The sequence below is a fragment of the Manis javanica genome, chromosome 1 (genome assembly GCF_040802235.1).
Source record: "Manis javanica isolate MJ-LG chromosome 1, MJ_LKY, whole genome shotgun sequence".
Classification (NCBI taxonomy): Eukaryota; Metazoa; Chordata; class Mammalia; order Pholidota; family Manidae; genus Manis; species Manis javanica.
The window spans coordinates 74,993,805-75,016,415 of NC_133156.1; the positions used below are offsets into that span (position 1 = coordinate 74,993,805).

General features: G+C 38.8%; 1 protein-coding gene across 1 annotated transcript in view; it reads left to right on the plus strand.

The window, feature by feature from the left end:
* PCSK1 (proprotein convertase subtilisin/kexin type 1) overlaps positions 1 to 21,466 on the plus strand; it is a 39,673-nt gene extending 18,207 nt beyond the window's left edge. The window contains exons 7-14 of the mRNA XM_017650258.3: positions 33 to 205; positions 1,186 to 1,398; positions 3,883 to 3,983; positions 10,629 to 10,862; positions 13,279 to 13,436; positions 14,823 to 14,956; positions 16,518 to 16,679; positions 18,290 to 21,466. Of these exons, the coding sequence (XP_017505747.1) occupies positions 33 to 205; positions 1,186 to 1,398; positions 3,883 to 3,983; positions 10,629 to 10,862; positions 13,279 to 13,436; positions 14,823 to 14,956; positions 16,518 to 16,679; positions 18,290 to 18,667 (1,553 nt within the window). The 3' untranslated portion in view covers positions 18,668 to 21,466. The remainder of the gene's footprint in view (positions 1 to 32; positions 206 to 1,185; positions 1,399 to 3,882; positions 3,984 to 10,628; positions 10,863 to 13,278; positions 13,437 to 14,822; positions 14,957 to 16,517; positions 16,680 to 18,289) is intronic.
* Positions 21,467 to 22,611: the final 1,145 nt, after the last annotated feature.

Consider the following 22,611-nt stretch of genomic DNA (forward strand, 5'->3'; position numbering starts at 1 on the left):
CAACTTATATATTTGTTTGCTTTGGTGTTCAGGCATAAGAATGCTGGATGGCATTGTGACGGATGCTATTGAAGCCAGTTCAATTGGATTCAATCCTGGACATGTGGATATTTACAGTGCTAGCTGGGGCCCTAATGATGATGGGAAAACTGTGGAGGGGCCTGGCCGACTAGCCCAGAAGGCTTTTGAATATGGTGTTAAACAGGTGAGATGCTTAACATAGACACACCGAAAATGAAACCTGACCATTTGGATGTGAGGAGAAGGGAAGAACACTTGGTCTATATAGAAAGAATTCTTTGTGAATTTTTCTTCTCATTGCTTATGATTTGAAATGCCTTTAAAGAGGCAAATTGTTCTTCAGAGGGAAGATAAGGGTTATGAGTTTTCCCCCACTTGAGTATGACATTTGAGATTCATTACTCTAGAATATTTACTTAAAAAGTATTCTGGATATGTCTTTTCTAATTTTTCTGCTACTTTTGGATTTTTACACTAGGTAAATCACTACTGAGACTTCTTTCAAATGCTCTGCAAACGTACCCTTAAACACAATAACATGCTACCTCCCACTCTGCACGTGCCTGGTGAATACATGCGCCTTGGCTGTGCTGCTCTCATCTGGGGCTACAGGATTCTAAGGTCTTGCTCTGCACAGAATGAAACAAAAGTAGAAAAGTTTGAAGGACACAAATGGAAAAATCATAGAAAGAGTCGCCTTGACAGTTCCATTCAGTTGAAGAGTCTCTTTTAATGCAGCTGCAAAGCAGATCTGAATAATGCCTGATTTTGTCATTCTATCAGTCAGCCAGAGATTCCAGCAGAAAGAAAGAGAGGAAGTTCAAAGATTCATGGGTAGTGACATAAGCCAAGGGAAGAGTGAAAAAATATGAGCAAGTGCAAAGGGCCAGATTATGAATGCACATAATAAAGAAAAGCACTCACTCAGCCTATCCCAGAGAAGACCCAGAGAAAGGAGGACCGGCAGATACACAGCCCAGGGGCTCAAAATATGTAGCAGCCATGAGATGTCCAGCACTGAGGCTAGAGGGCCTGCAGGTGAAACAGACCCCAGATATCCATCTCTGACAACTTCATGCATGTCTTTTTGGGGGGTCTTATTGCAGCATGACAGTGACCCCAAGAGATGATAACAGATACAATATATTCTGGCCTTTCCTTTAGGGGAGACAAGGAAAGGGTTCCATCTTCGTCTGGGCTTCTGGGAACGGGGGGCGTCAGGGAGATAACTGCGACTGTGATGGGTACACGGACAGCATCTACACCATCTCCATCAGCAGTGCCTCCCAGCAAGGCCTAGCCCCCTGGTACGCCGAGAAGTGCTCCTCCACACTGGCCACCTCGTACAGCAGCGGGGATTACAGTGACCAGCGAATCGTATGTTGCTTTTGTCTGATTCTCCCTGCTGAGGTAGGAGAGCGCAGCTTAGATTTTAAAGATACTTTGGCTAGTACCTTTGGGAAACTGACTTGCTGAAGCTTGACATCTCAGCTGGGAGACTCACCTTTTACTATCTTAAAAGGCTGGCATATATTCTAAAGTTTTCTCAGGGATAATGACGCTTCTGCCAAGATGAGTTGCCACTATGTTGTTTTTAAACTCAGTCCTGAGAAGCCACCAGCCTGTCATCACCTGTGGCCGAGATTCCAAATGTCTATCTTGCTCGTGTGATACCTCCCTGAAAACAGCCTTAAAGGGGACTTCGGGGTGCGGGGCTTCATCATCCTTGTAATTTTTGATCCTTTAATAGCAGGGAGATGGTCTGACTTGCCCTTCAGCAGATTATAAAAATACAGAGCATACACCAGCTATGTCTCCTGAGGACAGATGACCTGCAGGAAAACAACAGTCTAAATTTCCCCTGAGGTGAACTTTTCAGCAACTGAATAAGCAGCTCAGGAAGGTTATATGCTCAGAGAGCATCTCCAGCCCACGCTTGGCTGTGCCTGCGCTTCCCTGAGTCAGACTGCCAAGGGCAAGTATTGGATTTCCCTTCAAGGGCATGATGAAGAAGGGCCATTCAGGGGCTTTGAGAACAAAGAGAGGCACTTTTAATTTGGAGATTTAAAGCCCCAAATTTTTAACTCCTGCAACAGAAAGAACCAACTAGCTAAAGTAAGTAGATCTTAATCTAAATGAAATACCAGGCCATGATCTAAGTACATTGTGAGTGAACCCCATAACAATTAAATCTTGGAATGCATGTAAAATTCATAACATGCCATCTCAACAAAATTGTCAAAATGACCATATTGTTCATAGAGGAACACTATTCTGGAACTCTGCCTGTTTCTGCAAACTACTCTAGTTTAGACTGGAAAACTGTGGTCTCAACTTAAAAGCACTGTCCTCCCTGTCATACCCACATGTCTCTGATGACTCAAATAACAGACAGTGGCATTCTGTCTCGGGGTTCCTCATGGCGGGCACGTTCTATAGTCTTTGAAAGAGGCATATCAGACATTGGCCCCGCAGGTGTTCAGAGCCCCTGGTTGCCGTTGTCCCTGTGGGTATCCAGAGCTGCTTTTCAGAAAATGGTCTGTTACGCATTTCAGTCTCCATTTTATACACTGCCCCTCACCTGAGCTACTGTGCTCTGAAGTAGAAGGAAAAGCTTCCATCTTTGTAAAGTTCCCTCAGGTAAATCAGCTATAGGAGAGACAGCTGGTGGATTCTATTTGAAACAGTTGCAATAACACAGCCTCTGTCTTACGCAAACCTCTTCCTCAGCACAGTCATCTCTGGGGGCTTACTTGCGTCAACAGGTAAAAAGGGCAAGCTTGCTCCCACAACCCTAGGAAGAGCACAGCATAACTTGAGAAATTCAGCAACTTCAAGTGGGAAGCCAAAGGAGGTGATAATAGAACAAATAATTTTTTTACACCTCCCTCCCACACATTGAAATCTCCAGCTGAAAACCGTAATGCAGGAGTCTGGATGGGCAGCTGGTTAGTGATTCTTTGGACCAACTACTTGTTCAACCAATAGCGCTGTGGTCCTTAAGGCAGACTGATTGGAAGTCTTTTTGATTTCTTCCTTTCATCTAGGCAACCTCTTCATTAAACTAAAATTAGCTGGGTAATTCCTTTCACGCAATAATATTGTGTAAAAATGCTTTCACAGACAGGATCTCATTTCAGTTTCAGGATATGAGTTAGGAAGTGTCAGCCTTATTCAGATGTGGAAGCCAAGTGACTTGCCCATGGCTCACATCTATCAAGTAGCAGTTTAGAATTTGAACCCAGATCCAAGTCTAGCACACTTCCCATTTGCAAAATATGATTTTTGTCAAGGTACAAATGTAGAGACTAACTTATAGGCATCAAATGATGTTAACAGTGAATGCAAACTTCACATTGAAGAAATTTTGTACACATAGTTCAAGTGGTAAAATCAGGAAGGCTTTACATCCTTGTGCTAAAGAGGGAGTCAAATGTCAATCTGAAGGCAAAAGGGAATTTTGCATGAGGCAGAATTTCTAAATATGGCCAGACCAAACACAATGGACCTGATGATTAATGGGCCAGCATGATTCACAGTGATTTTGAAATAGTCCCTTTTTTACAGACAGCATTTCGTTTGGGAATCTCAGAAGAGAAAATGTTCATAGTGGGAGTACTTCATCCCCAGAAAAGGCATCCTGATGCCAGAATTATAGACAAGTTGCATATAGAGGAGAGTGAACTAAAATATCGGCAGATGGCAAACATCCGCCCCTGGTTTAGAGGAGGAAGTAGGGAATTGAATCAGCTGAGTTTCCTGATCATAGCAGATGCAGCCCTTGGTACAGTTAACCTGCAGGGACAGACTCACACTCCTCACATGTCCTCCCATGTTTCTTGCCTCACTGATGTCACCCAGACGAGTGCTGACCTGCACAATGACTGCACAGAGACCCACACGGGCACCTCGGCCTCCGCACCCCTGGCTGCCGGCATCTTCGCTCTGGCCCTGGAAGCAAAGTAAGGCCCAGAAAGCCTCTAATCACCTAACTAATCTGTTTCTCCTTCTTACTAATAATCTATAATGTTTTCTCAATATGTACATGGTTACCACCCTATATCACATTAAAAGATTATAATCTGAAAGAAAAAAAAAGGATGTTTTATAAAGTTGTTCCTAATACCACCTAAATTGGGTGTCTTTTATTATGGTTCTTTACCATATTTAAGTTCAAAATCCCCCTGGAGTTCATTTTAGTGTATGATGTTAAAAAAAGCGATTTAACATTTTTTTTCCTCATAATAGTTGCCCAATAGTTTTAATAGAGAGGAAAAACTCTGTCTTGGTTGTGTATCTACAACTTTTATTCATGCTCATTTTTGCTTGCTGATGTGTGGTGAAAAATCTTTAAGTGTCAAGTTAGTGCTATGGTTGCATGACAGAGGAAGTAATCAAACTTGTAAATGTCTATTATCCTTCCTGATAAGGGCGTTATATTAGAAGAACACCCATATTTTCTTGAGAGAGGACAAGCTGTCCCCTCAGGTCATAGTCAGTGGGTGAGGATCATAGTAGCAGAAGAGTAGAACAGCCTGGCCTGTGCCACAGCTGGAAAAGCCCTGAAGTTCCTGAGTCTTTGTCCAGGAGCCCTGGGGCCACCTGTGGAGTTTAGTCCATGGTATTTCAGCTGTGAGACGGCCACAGAGGCTAAGCAAGACAGGCCTAGCAAGGCTCGTAACAAAAGTCTCCATCTACTTACAGGGGCGGGAATATGTCTGGTGAGGGAAAAGCAAATCCAGGTGCTTAATTGGAAACAGAAGGAAATATGAAGCTCTTGGGCCCAAAGAAGAGCTATGCTCAGACTTATAAAAGCAGGAGGATAGACAAAGGGCAAAGCCTACAAACACAAGCTATGACTGGCATCAGAAGATACAAATCAAATTTGAGGGAAAGCAATTTAAGAAGTGCAAAGTCCAAGGAACACCTGGCTTCAAGTTCTAGGCATATCACTAGCTATGTGACCTTAGGCAAGTTAATCCTCAGTTGAGGGCTCAATCTGCCATCTGTGAAATGGGGTGAGTCATATCAGACCATTTTTTCCAAACCTTTTCTTTCTGTAAGATTCTCTGATTTGAATTTGAAATTGAAGCACATATAAATCATCTAATATGAATTGTTAAGAGTGGTGGTGAGAGGTCCAAAGTGAAAGGAAATAAGGTCCTATGAAGGCAAGCAGTTACACACAGGTGGGGTGTAACTTAAATTTTTAAGTCTTCTCTACTCAACACCTATCAGATGCATGTAAATATAACTAGCCAGGCCTAGCCCACTATACTGGTCTAACATACATTACATTAGAAACACCCATGCAGCTGAACAGATGCAATGTAAATTTCACACAAAAACTGAGATTTCAATCTGATTTCTAAAATTTCAAATCTTCTTTTTCTGTGCAAGGAGAAAATGATCTAAGAATAATCTAGACTCATTAACCACAGTTAATTTCTAATGGACTGTTTATAAAGCAGGGATGCTGTGGATTGCTATGAAATACATGGATGACTTTACAGGGGTCTATGAACTTCTTTGAAACTACATGCAGAATTGTTTGTGAGTGTATGTATGTATGACATTTTTGTGGGGGACAGTTTGTAAGTTCCATCAGATTCCCACACTTTCTTGATTTGACACATTAAGAGTCTGTGATATCCCTGATGTATATAATCCCTTACATTTTGATTCAATGATCAATAAGATGGACATAATCTGTATTTCATATACTTCCTGCCAAAATACATAGAAATTATTGAGATGTCTGTTCTCAGATGAAGTTTTATGACCTCTATTCATTTGTCTATACCAACAAGATTATTTTGGAGAATCTGAATGCCAGAATTTCTCGAAGTGTACCTAGACAATCAAAATTGGGGGAATCATTCAACTATGTTCCATTTCTCAAGGAACAAGTATGGAGGCTGAAGAACTCTGGGCTAAAGAAGTCAAGAATAATAACATTCAGTAGTTATGAAGTTTTTACTATGGGCCAGATGCTCTTTATCTACAATACTAATTTTAATCCTTACAACATCCTGTGGCATTGAAGTTTTTAGCTGCATTTTATAAATGAAGAAACTGAGGCTTAGAGAGGTTGAGAAATGTGTGTAACCAAGATCCCACAGAGAGATTCAAACTCAGGTCTGCCTGACCCCAAAGCCTATGCTATCAACAGCTCTGCTATGCTGCCACTCATAGCCCTGCGAGGAAGCAGGAATGCTGAATGGCAGTCTCTCATCCCTTCAAAGGGGAGTTAAGAAGATTTATGCTGATAAAGTAACATTATAATTTGTGTTGGTGAGTTTCTCATAAGAGGCTCCTTTTTGAAAGTAGATTGCTCACTATGCTGCAGGGAATGGGAAGAACAGTGGGAAGGAGAAAGAGTGGTTTCTGGCTCAAATGTGCATGAAGGAATACTTTCCTTCTCTAGAAGTGTTTCTCAGACACCAGCATATATAATGCTTGGGAGTTGATTTAGTATGAAGATTCTCAAGTCCAATTGCCAGCAACTCAGATTCAGAAATTTCTGACATTTGGCCTAGGAATCTCTGTTTTTAACAAGTACCCCAGCCAGTTTTTATGCTGGTAGTACTTTAAATTTTGAGCGACTGCTATGAGGGGTGACTGTACAACAGTGTTCTCCTCCAACCTCATCCAGTTGTGACTGTGACGACGCCCATTAGGGAACTTAATAGATATATTCTGGAGAAATATAAATATAAATACGTATATATCCTCAGACAAGATTTCCTTGGATAAAGTATACCTAGTGAGTATACTTAAAAATGATGGCAGACAATAACCTCCGTCTTGGGAGGAGAGAGCAAAGGAATCAGATTATTTGTTAACAGAGAACAAAAACTGAAGTGAAATATTGAATCCCTCACACCTTTGGAGGTATTAAACAAATAGATAAACTAATCTTCTGTTTTCATTAAAGACTGAAGAAAGGGAAATGGGCTTTCAATGTTTCATGAAATCTTTGGATAAATCACAACAAAGGAATCGTTGACTCAGTGGGTTGTGAAATATTGGAAAGTCTCCAGGGTAGAGTACCGTCAACATCTAGGCTTCAACACATCCTGTATCCAACACATCCTGTAATCCAGGATGTATCTAAACATCCTGATTAGAGGATGAACGAGGTAGCCTCTAAGACATTTTTACTTTAATATTTTGTCTCCAGATTACTTTAACCACACCCTTCTAATTAGAAGCAATGCTTAATTTCCGTGTTTAATTCCATAACCCTTATTTTCTATAAACATATTTTTGACTAGCAATCAATGTAATTTTTAAAAATCTAATTATTGTGGATGCTGTTGAGCACTAATTAGTAATGGAAGGCTGTCAGGAACAAGATGTACTATTGTTAGCAGCTCCTTTTCATTTATGAAATGCAATCACACAAATGAAGAATAATTGCTAGGAAAAAATAGGCTCATTTTCCTAATTGCATGACAATGAAGCCTATTTGAATATTTTGTAAAGAATAGGTAAAAAAACAAAACCTGCAACTAAATATAAAATAAATGCTCTACTATAGACATTCAGAAAGTCTATGCTTTGTGTTTAATTTTCGTGAGGATCAAGATCCTACCTTATGCCTCCTTAATACACTTTCTCACCCCAGCCTCCATCTGCACACCTGCCCATAGGCTGGTCCAAATGGGAAACTGATATGTTACCTATTTGGCCACCCTGATAAGAGGCTTTTAGCTAAAATTCTCTTTTAAAGATGGGAAGGAAGCAAGAATTTCAATAAAATGCCTTATAAGATAGAATTAGTTTCTACATGGAGAAAATAGCCATTTCTGTTAAGTTAGTTAATCATTCCTTCATGTGGGTTGGCCAGCATGGAAACACAATCTACAATGAGGTATTTATGATATTAGGTAGATAGGAGGTCTGAATAGTAGGGCATTCTGGATATTGTCATTCTCAAACCTTGCATCTTACTGTTGAGTCACCTCAAGCCCCGGGAAGTGAAGTGGCTTACTTAAGGTCACACAGGTCTTTGGTAGTAGAATCTAGTTTAATGTGCTCTCTATTTCTTCCTATTCGGACTCCATGACTTGAAATGTCTTCTAATTGTTTTAATTGGTTATATGCTTCTATTCTTTCTTCCAACTTCTATTATTTTAGCTATAACATAGAAATTGCTTAGGCAGTTTTTTCAAATGCAAATATAAAAATCATGCCCTACCCTCAGATATTGTGATTCAGTAGGTTTAGGAATTTTCATTATTTATAGACTGCTTGCAATTATAATGCAAGCAGTCTGGGACCCATGAAAATCACTGAACTGGAGTCTTTCTAAGGTCTCCCTCAGGCACTCTCTGGGGCTAAGTGGCCTGTTTGTCAGAAGTTAGGCTGAGCTGAGTGCAAGCAAACTGAGCTGCCAGAAATCCATGCAGCCAATTAAAGCAATAAACCAAAAATGAAAGAATTAACACTTTAATACTGAGATGGTATAGACGAGTCTAAAATCAGAGAAAACACTGACTCCCTCTGTTCCCCCATGGAACAATGTACCAGTTGAGGGTCAGGTGGAGCCGTGTCAGACGTGGGGGTCATCTCGCTATTGATGGAGCCCCACCAAAAAGTTCTGCTCGTTTTATGGAATCTGGAGTGGGGGTGGAGTGGGGACAAGGCTAGGAGTGGAGACATACTAGGTACTCAGTCACAGTGGGGAAAAAGTGTCCACAAAGTTTCCCCCTGAGCCCCCCTTAAGGAGGCCCCAGCTAAAGCCAAAGGCCTGAAAAAGAGCTCTAAGGCCTCAGGCAGGGCAAAGGGATTGGGAATGTAAATATGGGAATGCTTGGCCTGGGCGGGGAGCCCGACTCTTTGAGAACAACTCCCTTCAGAGACCACAGTACCTGGACTGCGCACCCAGGCTGGTGTGGGGACGGAGCTGCCCTGAGGCCGGCCGGGTAGAGCCTTTGTAATGCCTGTGATGAGGCCTGAAAATCACAGGTGGGTTTTCAACCAGGAGCTGGACTCCTCAATGTTTAAAAAAGTACATTATCTCTTTCTTGCCACCAGGGGATTCTTTAACCAGAATACTACAGGCTCTGGGGAGAAGATAGCACGTAGAGCCAGATTCCCCTGATGGTTGTTTGACAACCTAGTGATAAGATAGAAACCTCAAGGACTAAACACTTGGGTATTTATTTATTAAATAATGCTTGACTGGCTTGATAGTAACAATGCAGGACTCAAAGTTAAGGAAAAGCTACATTTTAAAATTATATTTGGGTCTAGTTAGCACTTAGTCATAATCAATCACTCAGTCAACCAATATTTACTCAGGATATACCCTGTGCCTGGCATTGTTCTGAATGGTACATTTAGAGAAGCAAAAAGATAAACTGTCAGCCCTTCTCGTGGCTAACTCTAGCAAGGGAGACAGACATTAACAATATACAAAACAATTTTTGCACAGTATGTTAGAAGGTGATAGGCACCACCATAAAAGAAAAACAGGATAAGGAAGCTCAGGAGCGTGTGAGGAGAATTAAAGTTTTTAAATAGGATGATCAGGGAAGGCTACATTTTCATTATTAGAGACCCAATAACCCATGTATCTCCAATTTATATTGCTGAGGACCTAATCTTACCAAAACTTTTGATGATATCATTTCTTTGTTCCCAAATCCTTGATTTGTCATTGCCCAAAGGGTAAAGGAGAAGCCCAAGTTGCTGGCATTTCAGGTGCTCGCCGCCTGGCTCAGTACTCCTTACTGCCTCTTCCCTGCTCCAGCAGCCAGACCTGCCGCATCCTGTACTTTCCTCCTCAGAGGCTTTGCTTTATTACCGCATCGTCCCTTTTTCTCTCTCCACTTCTTGACATTCTACCCAACTTTCAAAGTTCAGGTGAAATTACTTCCCTCCAGCAAAGCCTTCATAGGTCTTTCCATCCCAAAAGAATTTTTTCTTCTCTAAACTCCTATAATACATTATGCCATGAATACAGCATTCAACTGATATACATAGATTTAGTTCTTCTACTGGATTGTAAACTTTTTCAAGACAAGAACCACCTCCTTGAATATTCCCCCAGTGTTCGTGTAGTGCTTTGCAAGATTGATCTCAAACAACTAAGAGTTTCTTGACACTTTACATGAAGAAAAGAGCAAAAAGTTTTTGAGAGTAGGTAGCCAGCCCATGTTTTTACAATCTAAGTCTTCCTAAGAAGGAAGTCAAGACATCTTCTGAGGGTCCAAAATGCTAAAAATACCAAGGTTATTGATGAACAGAAGGCGAGAAGACACAAAGAAAGTGTTGTCATTTAAAATTTTTGCTCCACTTAAATATACATGATTAGAAATCAGGGACCAAGTCCTATATTTCTATAATGCTGAAGACCAAATTTTTCTCATAGTAAGAGCTTAATTTACATGGAATGGGGAAAAGTTTTCAGTACTGTATTTTTGAGTTCTGAATGAAGAGACACACCAATAGAAATACACACTAGAATTACATTGATACAGATGCAAAATGCACTTCATAATCTCTGAATAGAAGATGCATGCTTGCTTTTAGTATTTGCTTATGCAAGAAAACTTCATTTTGTCCCTGAAAGGTATTTTGCGTCATTTCCTCTCTAGTCCAAATCTTACCTGGAGAGATATGCAGCATTTGGTTGTCTGGACCTCTGAATATGACCCACTGGCCAATAATCCTGGATGGAAAAAGAATGGGGCAGGCTTGATGGTGAATAGTCGATTTGGATTCGGGCTGCTAAATGCCAAAGCTCTGGTGGATTTAGCTGACCCTGTGACCTGGAGCAGTGTGCCTGAGAAGAAAGAGTGTGTTGTAAAGGACAATGACTTTGAGCCCAGGTAAGCGCCTCCAGGAATTTTAAACCAATTGTGCCTATGGCACTATTTGATTGTGATGTTTGTCACTCTGCCTAATGTTTTTCTCATCTACCCTTCTGAAGTAGATGGAGATAGTGTTTGTCAGTGTTCCTTGTATATCCATGGAAAACCACTGAAAGATGAAAAATCTACAAATCATGTTACATTTTTCCACCTCCTCTCATAGCCTACCTACCATATAGAATTAAGGTGCACCATTGTTTTATTATCACTAAGAAAACCACTGTCAATTAAATGATTACCAACCATTAGTTTTAAGACTCATCCCAAATTCAAAGATGTTAAAATGTTTCTTTAAATGTATCTTAAAATTAATGAAATGCAGTACTTGCCAACCAGAATTATCCAAAAGCAGGGTTTTCACTTCATGCCACAAGGCTGTGTGACTCAACTTCTCCGAGAAGGATCCATTATCATAGTGCTTACAATAGACCACATCAGGCCCACCACAGCTAGCCACAGAAGCAAAATCTGTTAGGATTGTTTTGCTGATTCTTTCAAGGCAACCCTGGGTATACTGAAGACCCACTCGCACAAAATATCTATGGGTGGGAGGTTTGGGAGGGGCGTGCATGCATTAGGGATATAAAATCTCAGGAAGGCCTAATGCAGTAAGGGGCCACTTTTTGATGGGTCCAAGGCAAACATGCCTATATTCAATTCCACAGCAAACAGCATTATATTCAAGTATCTGTGTTCCTTTTCTTTACTTTTTACTGGAGTAAGAACACTTAACATGAGATCTAACCTCTTACAAATTTTTAAGTATACATTATTGTTGGCAATAAGTACAATTGTTAATTTCTATAACTTACATTCATCTTGAGTGAAACTTTATGCCCACTGATTAGTAACTTTCCATTCCCCCTTCCCTCTCGCCAGCCAACCACCATTCCATTATCTAAATCTATGAATTTGACTATTTTAAATAATTTATGTAAGTGGAATCATGCATTTCCTGTGACTGGCTTATTTCACTTAGTGTAATGTCTTCAAGATTCATTCACACTGTCCCATATTGCAGAATTTCCTTTATTTTAAAAGCTGACTAATATTCCATTGTATGTATTTACCACATTCTTTGTCCCTTCATCTGTCGATCAACAATTTAAGTGTTCCCACATCTTGGCTATTGTGAATAGTGCTACAGTAAATATCAGAACTTTTCAAGATCCCGACTTCAATTTTGGATAAGTAGTTAGAAGTGGGATTGCTGGATCATCTGGTAGTTCTATCATTAAGTTTTTGAGGAATGTCTGTACTGCTTTCTATAGTGGCTGTACTGTTTTGCATTCCTACCAATTGTGCAAGGTTCAAATTTCTCCAGATACTCTCCAACACTTTTGCTTTTTGTTTTTTTTGTAAGTCATCCTGACAGATGTTTTGACTTTCAATTACCTGATAATTAGTCACATTGAGTACTTTTCAAAAACCTTTTGGCTGTTTGTATGTGTTCTTTGGAGAAATTAGTAAATTGACTTAAATTAGGTCTATTTAAGTCCTTAGCTTTTTTCTTTTTATTCAGGTTATTAATTTTTTTGCAATTGAGTTGAGGGCACTCCTTTTTAGGAATCTTATTAGATATATGGTTTTCAATATTTTCTTCCATTCAGTATGTTGCCTTTTCATTGTATGGATGGTGTCCTTTACTATGGAGAAGCTTTTTAATTTGATGTAGTCCCACTTGTTTGTTTTTGTTGCCTTTACTTTTGGCATCATATCCTTGAAATTATTGTCAAAACCAACTTCATTAAGCTTTTTCCCTGTTTTCTTCTGGGGAATTTACAGTTTCAGGTCTTATGTTTAAGTCTTTACTCCATTTTGACATGATTTTTTGTTTGCTGTTAGATATTTTCCAACTTCATTATATTGTATTTGGTTATCCAGTTTTCCTGGCACCCTTTGCTAAAGAGACAGACAGACTACTCTTTCCCTATTGAGTATTCTTGGCACTTGTGTTGAAGATCCATTCAGCATAAATGAATGGGTTTATTTCTGGGTTCTTTATTCTATTGGTCTATATATCTGTCATTATGCCAGTACCATAGTATTTTGGTTACTGTAGCTTTATAATATATCTTGAAATCAGGAATGTAACGCCTCCTTTTCTTCTTTCTTAGGATTGATTTGGCTATTTTTGGTCTTCCATGGTTTCATAAAAATTATACAATTATTTTTTTATATTTCTGCAAAAACCTTACCATTTTGTGTGCATTAAAATTCATTTATAGCTAATTTGGAATGGGGTTCCAGTTATAACAGGCAGAGACAACAAGCTTAGTTGAGTATCTAGTCAAGACTGATGTATATATATTTGCATAAAGTGCAAGGAAGAAGAGATACAGTCTGTTCAGTGATATTTCTTTAACATATTTAGAGCCCTGAAAGCTAATGGAGAAGTTATCATTGAAATTCCAACAAGAGCTTGTGAAGAACAAGAAAATGCTATCAAGTCCCTGGAACATGTACAGTTTGAAGCAACAATTGAGTATTCCCGAAGAGGAGACCTTCATGTCACACTCACTTCTGCTGCTGGTACATTTTTTTTTAAACTTCAAAAATTTCTTCTAAACCATTTGTTTAATTTTTAAGTAAATGTTTAAGTAAATTGAATGATTTCAAATCAATTATTGTTTCTGTTTATTTATAGGAGTAAGTGTCCCAGTAGATATTTTCAAGTCTTAAAACATATGCCTATTTTTCATTTTTCTTGGCTTCAGAACTAAGCCCTACTCATTCTTACTGGTTCTTAGATAAACAGAGGACGAGGTCTGTTCATGTAATATCAATTAATAAACCTTTCTGGAGTTATGTGTTTTCAAACTGTGTTCATTTCTCCAGGTCACTGAGCTATCATTCCTTTCTCTCAGGTAACACATAGTGAAAGTTACTCTGATAATTAATTAATAAAGATGACAAATATATCAGACACATCCAAGGAATCAATTGAAAAACTGGAAATTCTGATCCATGAAAGAGCATTGAGAAGACCAACGACATTTCCATAATGATATGATAAAGGCCCTATATATGATGTAGGGGTATTTGCCCTTTCCTGAGTGGGCACTAATTCAGGTGCTATTGTGGGTGGGGAAGAGCTTGTGAACCATAAACCACAAGCCAATCAGGAGATGCTGTCCCAATAAATCCAACCCAGAGACACTGTCCCAATATGCTCATGTCTTAGTAGGATTCAGGTGAGTAAATTCAATTTCTATAGGTGAGGAAATATGAGCTATTTCTATAATCTCCTTCCAGGATATGAACTTCCTAGAAGTTTGACTAGGCTCTGTTAACTTTGGAGTAATGCTTTCTAGATATCTTGGAAGTGGCCTGAAATATTGGTAGAATGCTTTTTCTTGATGACCCTATAGCTCATTTGACCCATTAGAAAATTTGATCCATTTAGAAATAAATATTATTTATTGATCTATAGATAGCTTGGATTTGAAAATTTAGAGTTATTTTTACTACTAGTTTTTATATGACAAGAGATTATTAATTTAGCTCTCTTTTAGTGCCTACACTAGATTGCAGACTCAGGCACCTATTAAATTTCAAGATTTCCTCTTAAATTTAAAAATACTAGTCCCACTAAAATGTGTTTTAGATCTTTGACTATCTTCTTTCCTATAGTTTGTAAATGAAATTCTCTGAGTTATCCTTATTCAAATAAACCTTCATTATTTGTTTTGCCACAATATTTATTGAGAACTTATTATATGCCAAGCAATGTGCTAAATACTATAGATAAAAATATTTTTATTCTTGTGAATGTCTTTATCCTGCTCTTATGCTTAGAGGAAAAATTAAAGAGCTAATCTCTCCTGGTTTTCATTTTCAGTTATCAGATGCTAGAGTGTATGCTACTATCACAGCTATTAAGACATTCATTGACTTGTGTTTGTTGCATGAAAATAGGAACCAGCACTGTACTGCTGGCTGAAAGAGAGCGGGATACATCTCCTAATGGTTTTAAGAATTGGGACTTCACGTCGGTTCACACGTGGGGAGAGAATCCCATAGGCACCTGGACTTTGCGAATCACTGATGTTGTAAGTATAAATGTAAGGTTATAGAAACAACTTTTAAACACTTTGAAGCACCTTTAAGGTTGGTTTCATCATTAATCAGGCCCTAAGGAACTCTGATTACTCCTGACTGTAAGTAGGGGAAAGGTATAGTGTTTTAAGCCCTGCCTACCCACTTAGCTATATAGGGGGGAAAAAAATTAGGCTCCGGTCACACCATAAAAAAAATACATATGTGTGTATATATATACTGATACACAGTGTGACAGATGATGTGACAAATCGAAGTGTTCCCATGTCAAAATATAACCAGTCACATTACCTACTTAGCCACCAGAATCAACTGTATTCACAAAGACAGCTAAATGCTGTATCAGCTTTATTATGATACTCTGCTGGAGTCACATGAAAGAACTCTGACAAATATTTACTGCAGTGACTCTTTAGAAGTAGCTTGCTTGTTAGACAAGAGAATATGACTTTTATTTTGTTTAGTTTCAGCTATGAAACAAACTGAAAAGCATTTCTCATTTCTCTTTTCACTCTGTTTACTAACACTGGTTCTAAAATTGTAACACAGTTACAAAAATAAACGCAAAGAATGTTTCAGCAAAAAGCCACGTACAGCTGAACTATTTATTTTTGCATCATCATTTCTCCAGAACGTTCTAGAGGTGAGCACGTAAATTAATAGTGTTTCAGGCCTAAGTTCTCCGAAGATAGAAATGTTGTGTCAGCAGCACCACACTTCAATGTCTGGACAACTTTTCGAAAAGAAATTGTTTTAAATTCCTGACAATGTCAATCAAGTTCATACAAATTCTATAGCCATTATTGCTTTTTTTTTTTTCCTCTGAGAATAGCTTGCTCCTAAGGACTGTTAAAACTGTGATTTAGAAATGAAGTTGTAAAAATTTTGCTGTCATAGGGAGAACAAGAAAATGTTGTTAAGTAAGTAGTCATTCTTCAACTTGGCCTCCACTCTTTCCAATTTCACCTTCAGGAAACTAAGCAAATCTACTCACCAAAATGGAACTATTTTATGTCAAGTCTGCAGAAATATGACTCTACACTTGCAGATTTTTTTTAGATATTTTAGATTTCAGCATATTAATTTTAATACAATTGTTGGGCCTCTGAAAATTATTACTCTTCCCAAAAAAATACAGTTCTTAAGGACCAATTAATAATGAAGGCTATTTATAATACTTCACAGAGGCTGACTTTTATTCCCAATGGAATGTTTCCACAAGTTGATGATTGGGAAATATAATTCCATTTACAGGTACAGTAAACTTTTCAAGAACATAACCAATATAGAAAAGGAGGTTTATGTGGAGCATTCTGTCTTTTTAAGCAAATAAAGCAATTAATCAGCCTTTCAATTCTTGAATCTTAAACTGTCCATTTTTATAGCAAGAGTGAATCCCGTGAGTTTCTTCTTTGTACAAAGTGCTCTCTACACATGAAATACACAGAATTTTTATATTAGGTTTTGCCTGTGAATCCTTTTTAGATATTTCTAAGGAGTTTGTTTGATATTACTTAGAATTCACACTAAAATTATGTATACTGAACTCATTAGTCTGGAAGAATGCAAAATGAAGGAAGAATTGTCAATTGGAAGCTGATTTTGCATGGGACCTCTTCTCAGCCAGAATACATGAAACAGCCTCGTGTGTACACATCCTACAACACCGTTCAGAATGACAGAAGAGGGGTGGAGAAGATGGTGGATTCAGAGGAGGTCTGTGTGCTCTGTTCTTGGCATGCTCTGTTTTGAGAAGTTGCACCTAAATTTCAGGCCGGGAGTAAGTCATACATGAATGGGGAAGAAATAGAGTAGGAGTGGTGAAGCATTTTCCATAGAAAAAAACCCTATTATTTTTAAAATTTATTCCTTCACCCAGAATTTAAAAATTTAAACTAATTAAAATTATGAAATTCTAAAACATGAATTTTCTCCATTAATGACATATATTAGATTGTAATGAGAGCTGTCTTTATTCATGATTACATATACCTAACATTTGTATTGTACTTAGTTTTAAGCATTTTTTGCATTGTTTCATTTAAAGAATAATCTCTGTGACCTGAAAGGATAGACATTAGCAATGTCCACTTTTCAGGAAAAAAGCAAGGCTCAAAGTGAATAAATCCTATAGTCTTTTCTTCACTAATGCCTTAACTGACACTTCTTGATAACTCCAAGGGGAGCTATAGAATCACAATTTCTCTGATAAAGTTTCTGAGCATAGCTCAAGTCAGTCATTCACATTCCTTATCAGCCTATTGAAGCTGTTGGCTTCTTCCTTATAAGATGGTAGGAAGACACCACATTTTCTGTATGTATCCCTCCCCATCTAGCACAGTACCTCAGATGTAGTAGTTAGGATATCTGACTTCTAGAATGACCTTACCTAAAATCTGGCTCTGTGATGGGTATTTTGGAAGATGTATAGAATTTATTCAAGAAACTTACAAACTAGTATGTGAAGGCCCCAGCTCAGATTCTGGCCCCATTTGTATCATTTATGTTCTGTAAAACAACTTCCCCCTGGAGCCCTACCCAAGGAGCCTTATAGTCACAGTCCCAGAGGCAGGTTGACCTTGTGGGTATCAACATCCTCTTTCAGGGTATGAATTCCTTAAAGGTTATTAATTCCCTTTGGTTGAAATACTTCCAAAATGATTGACAATGAGCTCATCACCTGATGTCTCCAATTTCCCCCCCTACCTGGCCTGTCACCCCAGTTCTTCCCTGACTCCTTCTTAAAACTCAGCAGCTGAAAGAGTAGCTCCTGACAGAGCAAGGGGCCTCGAAGAAACTGCTCCCATATGACAGCACTGTTGGCGTCTTCTGTAGGAGTTGTTAAATATCTGAGTATCAGCTCCTTCCCAAAACATGGATGGGGAGGAAAGGGAATGGAAGTAGTAAACTCTTTTTATTTTCCATAGGGTGAAACCCTGTTATTTTAAAAATTTATTCTTTTAGCCAAAATTTAGAAATTAAAATTAATGCATGCAAAATCATTAAGTTCCCTAACAGAAATTCTGCTGCAGCAGGCTGAAGAGTTAAGGAGAGAAGCAGGAATGAGCAACTACATACATAATCTCGTTCAGTCTACAAAACCACCAGAAATGGAGATGTTCTTATTCCCATTTTACACGTGAAGTTCAGGGAGATTAAAAAAGGTCCAAGGGTACATCAGTAAGTGGAAAAATGAGGAACCCACGTTAGTGTGGCTCCAAGCCAACTGCCTCTTAAGGGGCAGCAGTGGGCAAGTACTACAGCTGCCCTGCATGAACCTCAGTAATGAAGCTTCTCCCTTTTGTCGGTGGCGTGGTGTGTTTCAGGAGCAGCCCACACAGGAGAACCTGAGTGAGAACCTCCTGGCATCAAAAAGCCCCAGTAGTGGAAGTGTGGGGGGAAGAAGGGATGAGCTGGCTGATGGAGCCCCATCTGAGGCCATGCTGCAACTCCTACAAAGTGCTTTCAGCAAAAATTCATCCCCAAAGCAATCACCAAAGAAGTCCCCAAGTGCGAAGCTCAACATCCCTTTTGAAAATTTCTATGAAGCCCTGCAAAAGCTGAACAAACCTTACCAGCTTAAAGACTCTGAGGACAGTCTGTATAATGACTATGTTGATGTTTTCTATAACACAAAACCTTACAAGCACAGAGATGACCGGCTGCTGCAAGCTCTGGTGGACATTCTGAGGGAGGAAAATTAAAATAAATATATGGTCCTGAATTGGAAATATTCATGCTTCTTCCTTCTGCTTAGATTTTGCTTGTGTCTAAAGTGCTTGTTTTGTCACCGATTCTTATGCTTATAATATCCTTTGTGGTACTTTTCTTTTTCTCCCCAAACTGGACATATGAAAAGGATGAGCTCAAGTAGTAAATCCAGTTTCCTGAACTAATTGTAGAACTTTCAAAACATGTCTTTCCTGCCTGCACGAGTGAGATGTTGTGTTCTTTCTGGTGCTGCAGTTCCTATGTGGCCCTCATGCCACGTTAGAATGTCTCTGTGGGCCCTCCTGTTTCATTTTTCAAAAGAAAAGGCATCAGCTGGGCAGTAGATTAATTTGAGAAGTCATCTGCAAAGAACAAGAGGAAGGAAAACGGTTCCTATAGCTGGTGTTTTGTCTTTGCTGTGCGGTTTTGATGCCAAAGACAGGTTTGGAAAGTCTCCAATGAGAGTTCACAGTTAGACCCATACTCTAGGCTTTTATTCCAAAGTACTACTCATTAGGGAGTTGCCATCTGATCATTCTGGAGGAAAAGCTGGGTTATTTAGAGCCAGAAACAGACCTCGAAATCTGTGTTATCTGGTTTGAGAAGCTTTAGAACATTTTTATTTGCTTATGTGCCATGTGGAGGCTTCTGTGGATAAAAAGGTGACTTTGACTCATGCTGTGCACTCTGGTCTTACTCTGTGTCCTCTTCTGAAGGTAGCTTATGTGTCCCTCCCCATCTAGCACAGTACCTCAGATATAGTAGTTATCATCTACCAATGATGGCCACAAACTGAATACTAAGAGAACTAATTTATACTGCTTTCATAGAACAAACTTACACTTGAGGCTTGGCAAATACGTAGTCATTTGTTTTTAATAATAATAACAGGAAACCACTAATAACATGGGAAATCAATGTAATAACAGGAAAATACTGATAATGGGGAGGAACAATGGGAGGTTTTATTTTCAAATTGTATTCATTATAACAGATTTTTCTGGATGTTACGAACTGAGTGTTCATTCCTTGACATTAAAGGCTCTTCCCCAGTCTTACAGCTGATAACATCCAAATTCTCACCAAATTGCCTCTAAGCTTCACCTCAGAGGACACAAGCTACACAAACAGTCCACAGGCTGCATTTGTCCCTCAGGTAGATTTTGTTCAGCATGTAAAATGTTTTAAAAATGTGAGTAATTATTGAAAATACGAGATTTCACATAAAACCTGATTCTCAGACCCGCTTTCCCTAATGGCAACAGCTGGCTGGAGCTGAGTACCAGCTGCCCAGCTGGGCTTGAGTGCCAGGTCCCTGTGGCACCCTCTTTCATGCTGCTTACAGCATGCGACTCCTACATACTGCTCAGCAGCCGACAGGCATTTGATTTTGCCCACTCCTGCAGTAAATAAACATGTACAAAGTGTAAATGCATTAGGAAAAATATATCAACTTCTTTCAGGCAGGATCTGAATGATAATCAATAATAATGAGAATTTTCCAGGGCCTAATTAATTTTTAGGCAAAAAAAAGATAGCATCTTATATCCCCCTATAAGTATCTCTGAAATCTAGCATAAGATATTTTATCTCACCTCACCTGGATGCCCATTCATACTAATTAATTAACTGCCAACCCCCTAGCTTCCCATTCTCTACAGTCTCACAAAGGCCCCGGATACCTGCAATGCTCGCATTCTGCAACTGAGTTTGTTATTGTAATTTTTCCGTGAAGTTGAACCTTCACAAGCCCACACATGAACTAGACCAGGAAGGGAACTACAACAAACCAGATCAGGGAAGAACACTAGAGTCTGTTACTTGCTTTGGTTTGAAGTATGGTTGGTAAGACAAACTTTCACCCCCTGTTCTATCATTTGAATTTGTGCAGAACAAGGGTATTTCAGAGCAACAGCCATGATGCTTCCAGGATGTTCTCCCAGAAGAACTGCAGTATCACTTTGTCCTTGGAAGTCTTAGATGTTGTTTGATAGAGAGTTGGAAGGAATTTGGAGAACTGCAGCCTATCAACAAGCATTAAAGTTGAAAAGAACCAGGGAGCCATTAGATAAAGTTTCAACTAAAAAACAAAGCTGCGGTCCAGAGAGGCCAATAAGCAGTAATAAATGGAGGCTCATCCTTTCCCCATTCCTGATCTAGTGCTAAATTGTATGAAGCTTTCTTTTTTATCCTTCTAACAGTATCTTTTCCTGGTTAAAACCACAACCAACTCATTGGATTGTAGCCAAAGGTTCACTCTAGAAAAGCTTTAATATTTAAATGAAGTCATATCTGAATGTTTCCAACCTGGAGTATATTGTTAAGATATAAGATATTTTTGTCAGTCTTTCTTAGTGACTGTGTGGATTTTTGTGAAAATGTAAAAGAATAAACTTATGTAATATTTCCCTTGGAATTTTAAACTATATTTTCTTCACAGGTATTTATAATGTATCGCTGCTTTTATGAAACAGAATTTTAAAGGGCATAATAAATTATATTAAAGAACTAAAATTTTCCTGGGAATAAGAAAGTTTCATCCAATAAAATATTTTTGGAAGGCATGTTCTTCTTCAGAGAAAAAAAGTATAATCTGTATTGCTGTGCTCTTAAAAGTGACATTTGTTTAATAGCCTAATACGATGTGTAGCTGAGTTTTAACATGTGTGGTCTTAGCATTCTTAAGGGAATTCCCATATCATATACTTGATGTATTAACCAGAAAATGTAAAATATGCTTATAAATCAGAAGAATAAATGGCTTCTCACTAAGTTAAAAAAAAAAGCTCATGTTTCCAATGAAAAAGTATCTGCTTTTCTTACTTAATGTGTTTCCCAAATGAACCATATAAAAGTTGAAGGTTTACATTAAAAATTCCTTTTTTAGAAAAATGGGTTTCCTTGGGGGCAATTTAAGAATTAATTTGAATAGATATATTTCACTTTCCTTTATAGACTAGTCTTTTACTTTACTGGCAACAGTTTGCCGAACATGCCTTTTTTATAGGCTAGATTAAAGCAGCTAAGCATTAAATCCTTCCCAGAGGCCCCCTCATCAGAAGCTCCAGTTCCCAACTTTGAGCTCCTGTCCTGAGGCCCACTTTTCCTCTTGCTTCAAACTTCAAATTAATTCCATAGCTAAACAAAGACCGTGCCCAATCTTTGAAATTTTCAGTTTCAAAGGTATGTTGGTTTAGTTCCTCCTGAAAGCAATGCCTCAGATAATGAATGACTTGTGTGCTGACAGTTTATTTGGGAGGAAAGAGTAGAGAGAACACATACTCAAGGGTAACACAGAGTAACATTGATCAGCACAGGACTGCACAACAACTGGAATGAATGTTCTAGCTGATAATGGCATTGGTAGATGATAACTCAGAAAAGGTACCTATGCTCTCCTCACTCCCCATCCCCATCCCCTCCAATGCCTTGATACTTCCATTAGCCTCTCTCAGAAGTTAGGTGCAACTCTATGGTAAGGAAAGAAAACTTGACTGGCTGAGATCCAAGTTCACACCATTTATTAGAAAGGCAACTCTTCACATAACAAAGTTCTGTTATAAAAAAGTGCAGTATATTTTGGCCACGTGGATTTTGGCATACAGTTGTATTGCCTGTATATTGCTACATATTGATATTACATAAGCATTACCTTCTCATCAATGTCTGGACAAGGAGGTGAACATAGTCATTATGTGTCCACCGTTTTTATGGCCTGTCGAGGGAAGCAGAAATGTCTTTTCTGACTCCTATTCTGGGCCTCTACCATGTGCGATACTTTGAGACAAATTGCCTGGAACTCCACAAAGCATCTTCACTCTCCTCTACACCCTCGTACCCTCCATCTCTGTATAAGCCCATGTCTTATGTATCTCCATTGACTATTTACCCAAGGAGGGGGCCACAAGCTCAGAAGGAGTTCTTATTCATAGAAGAA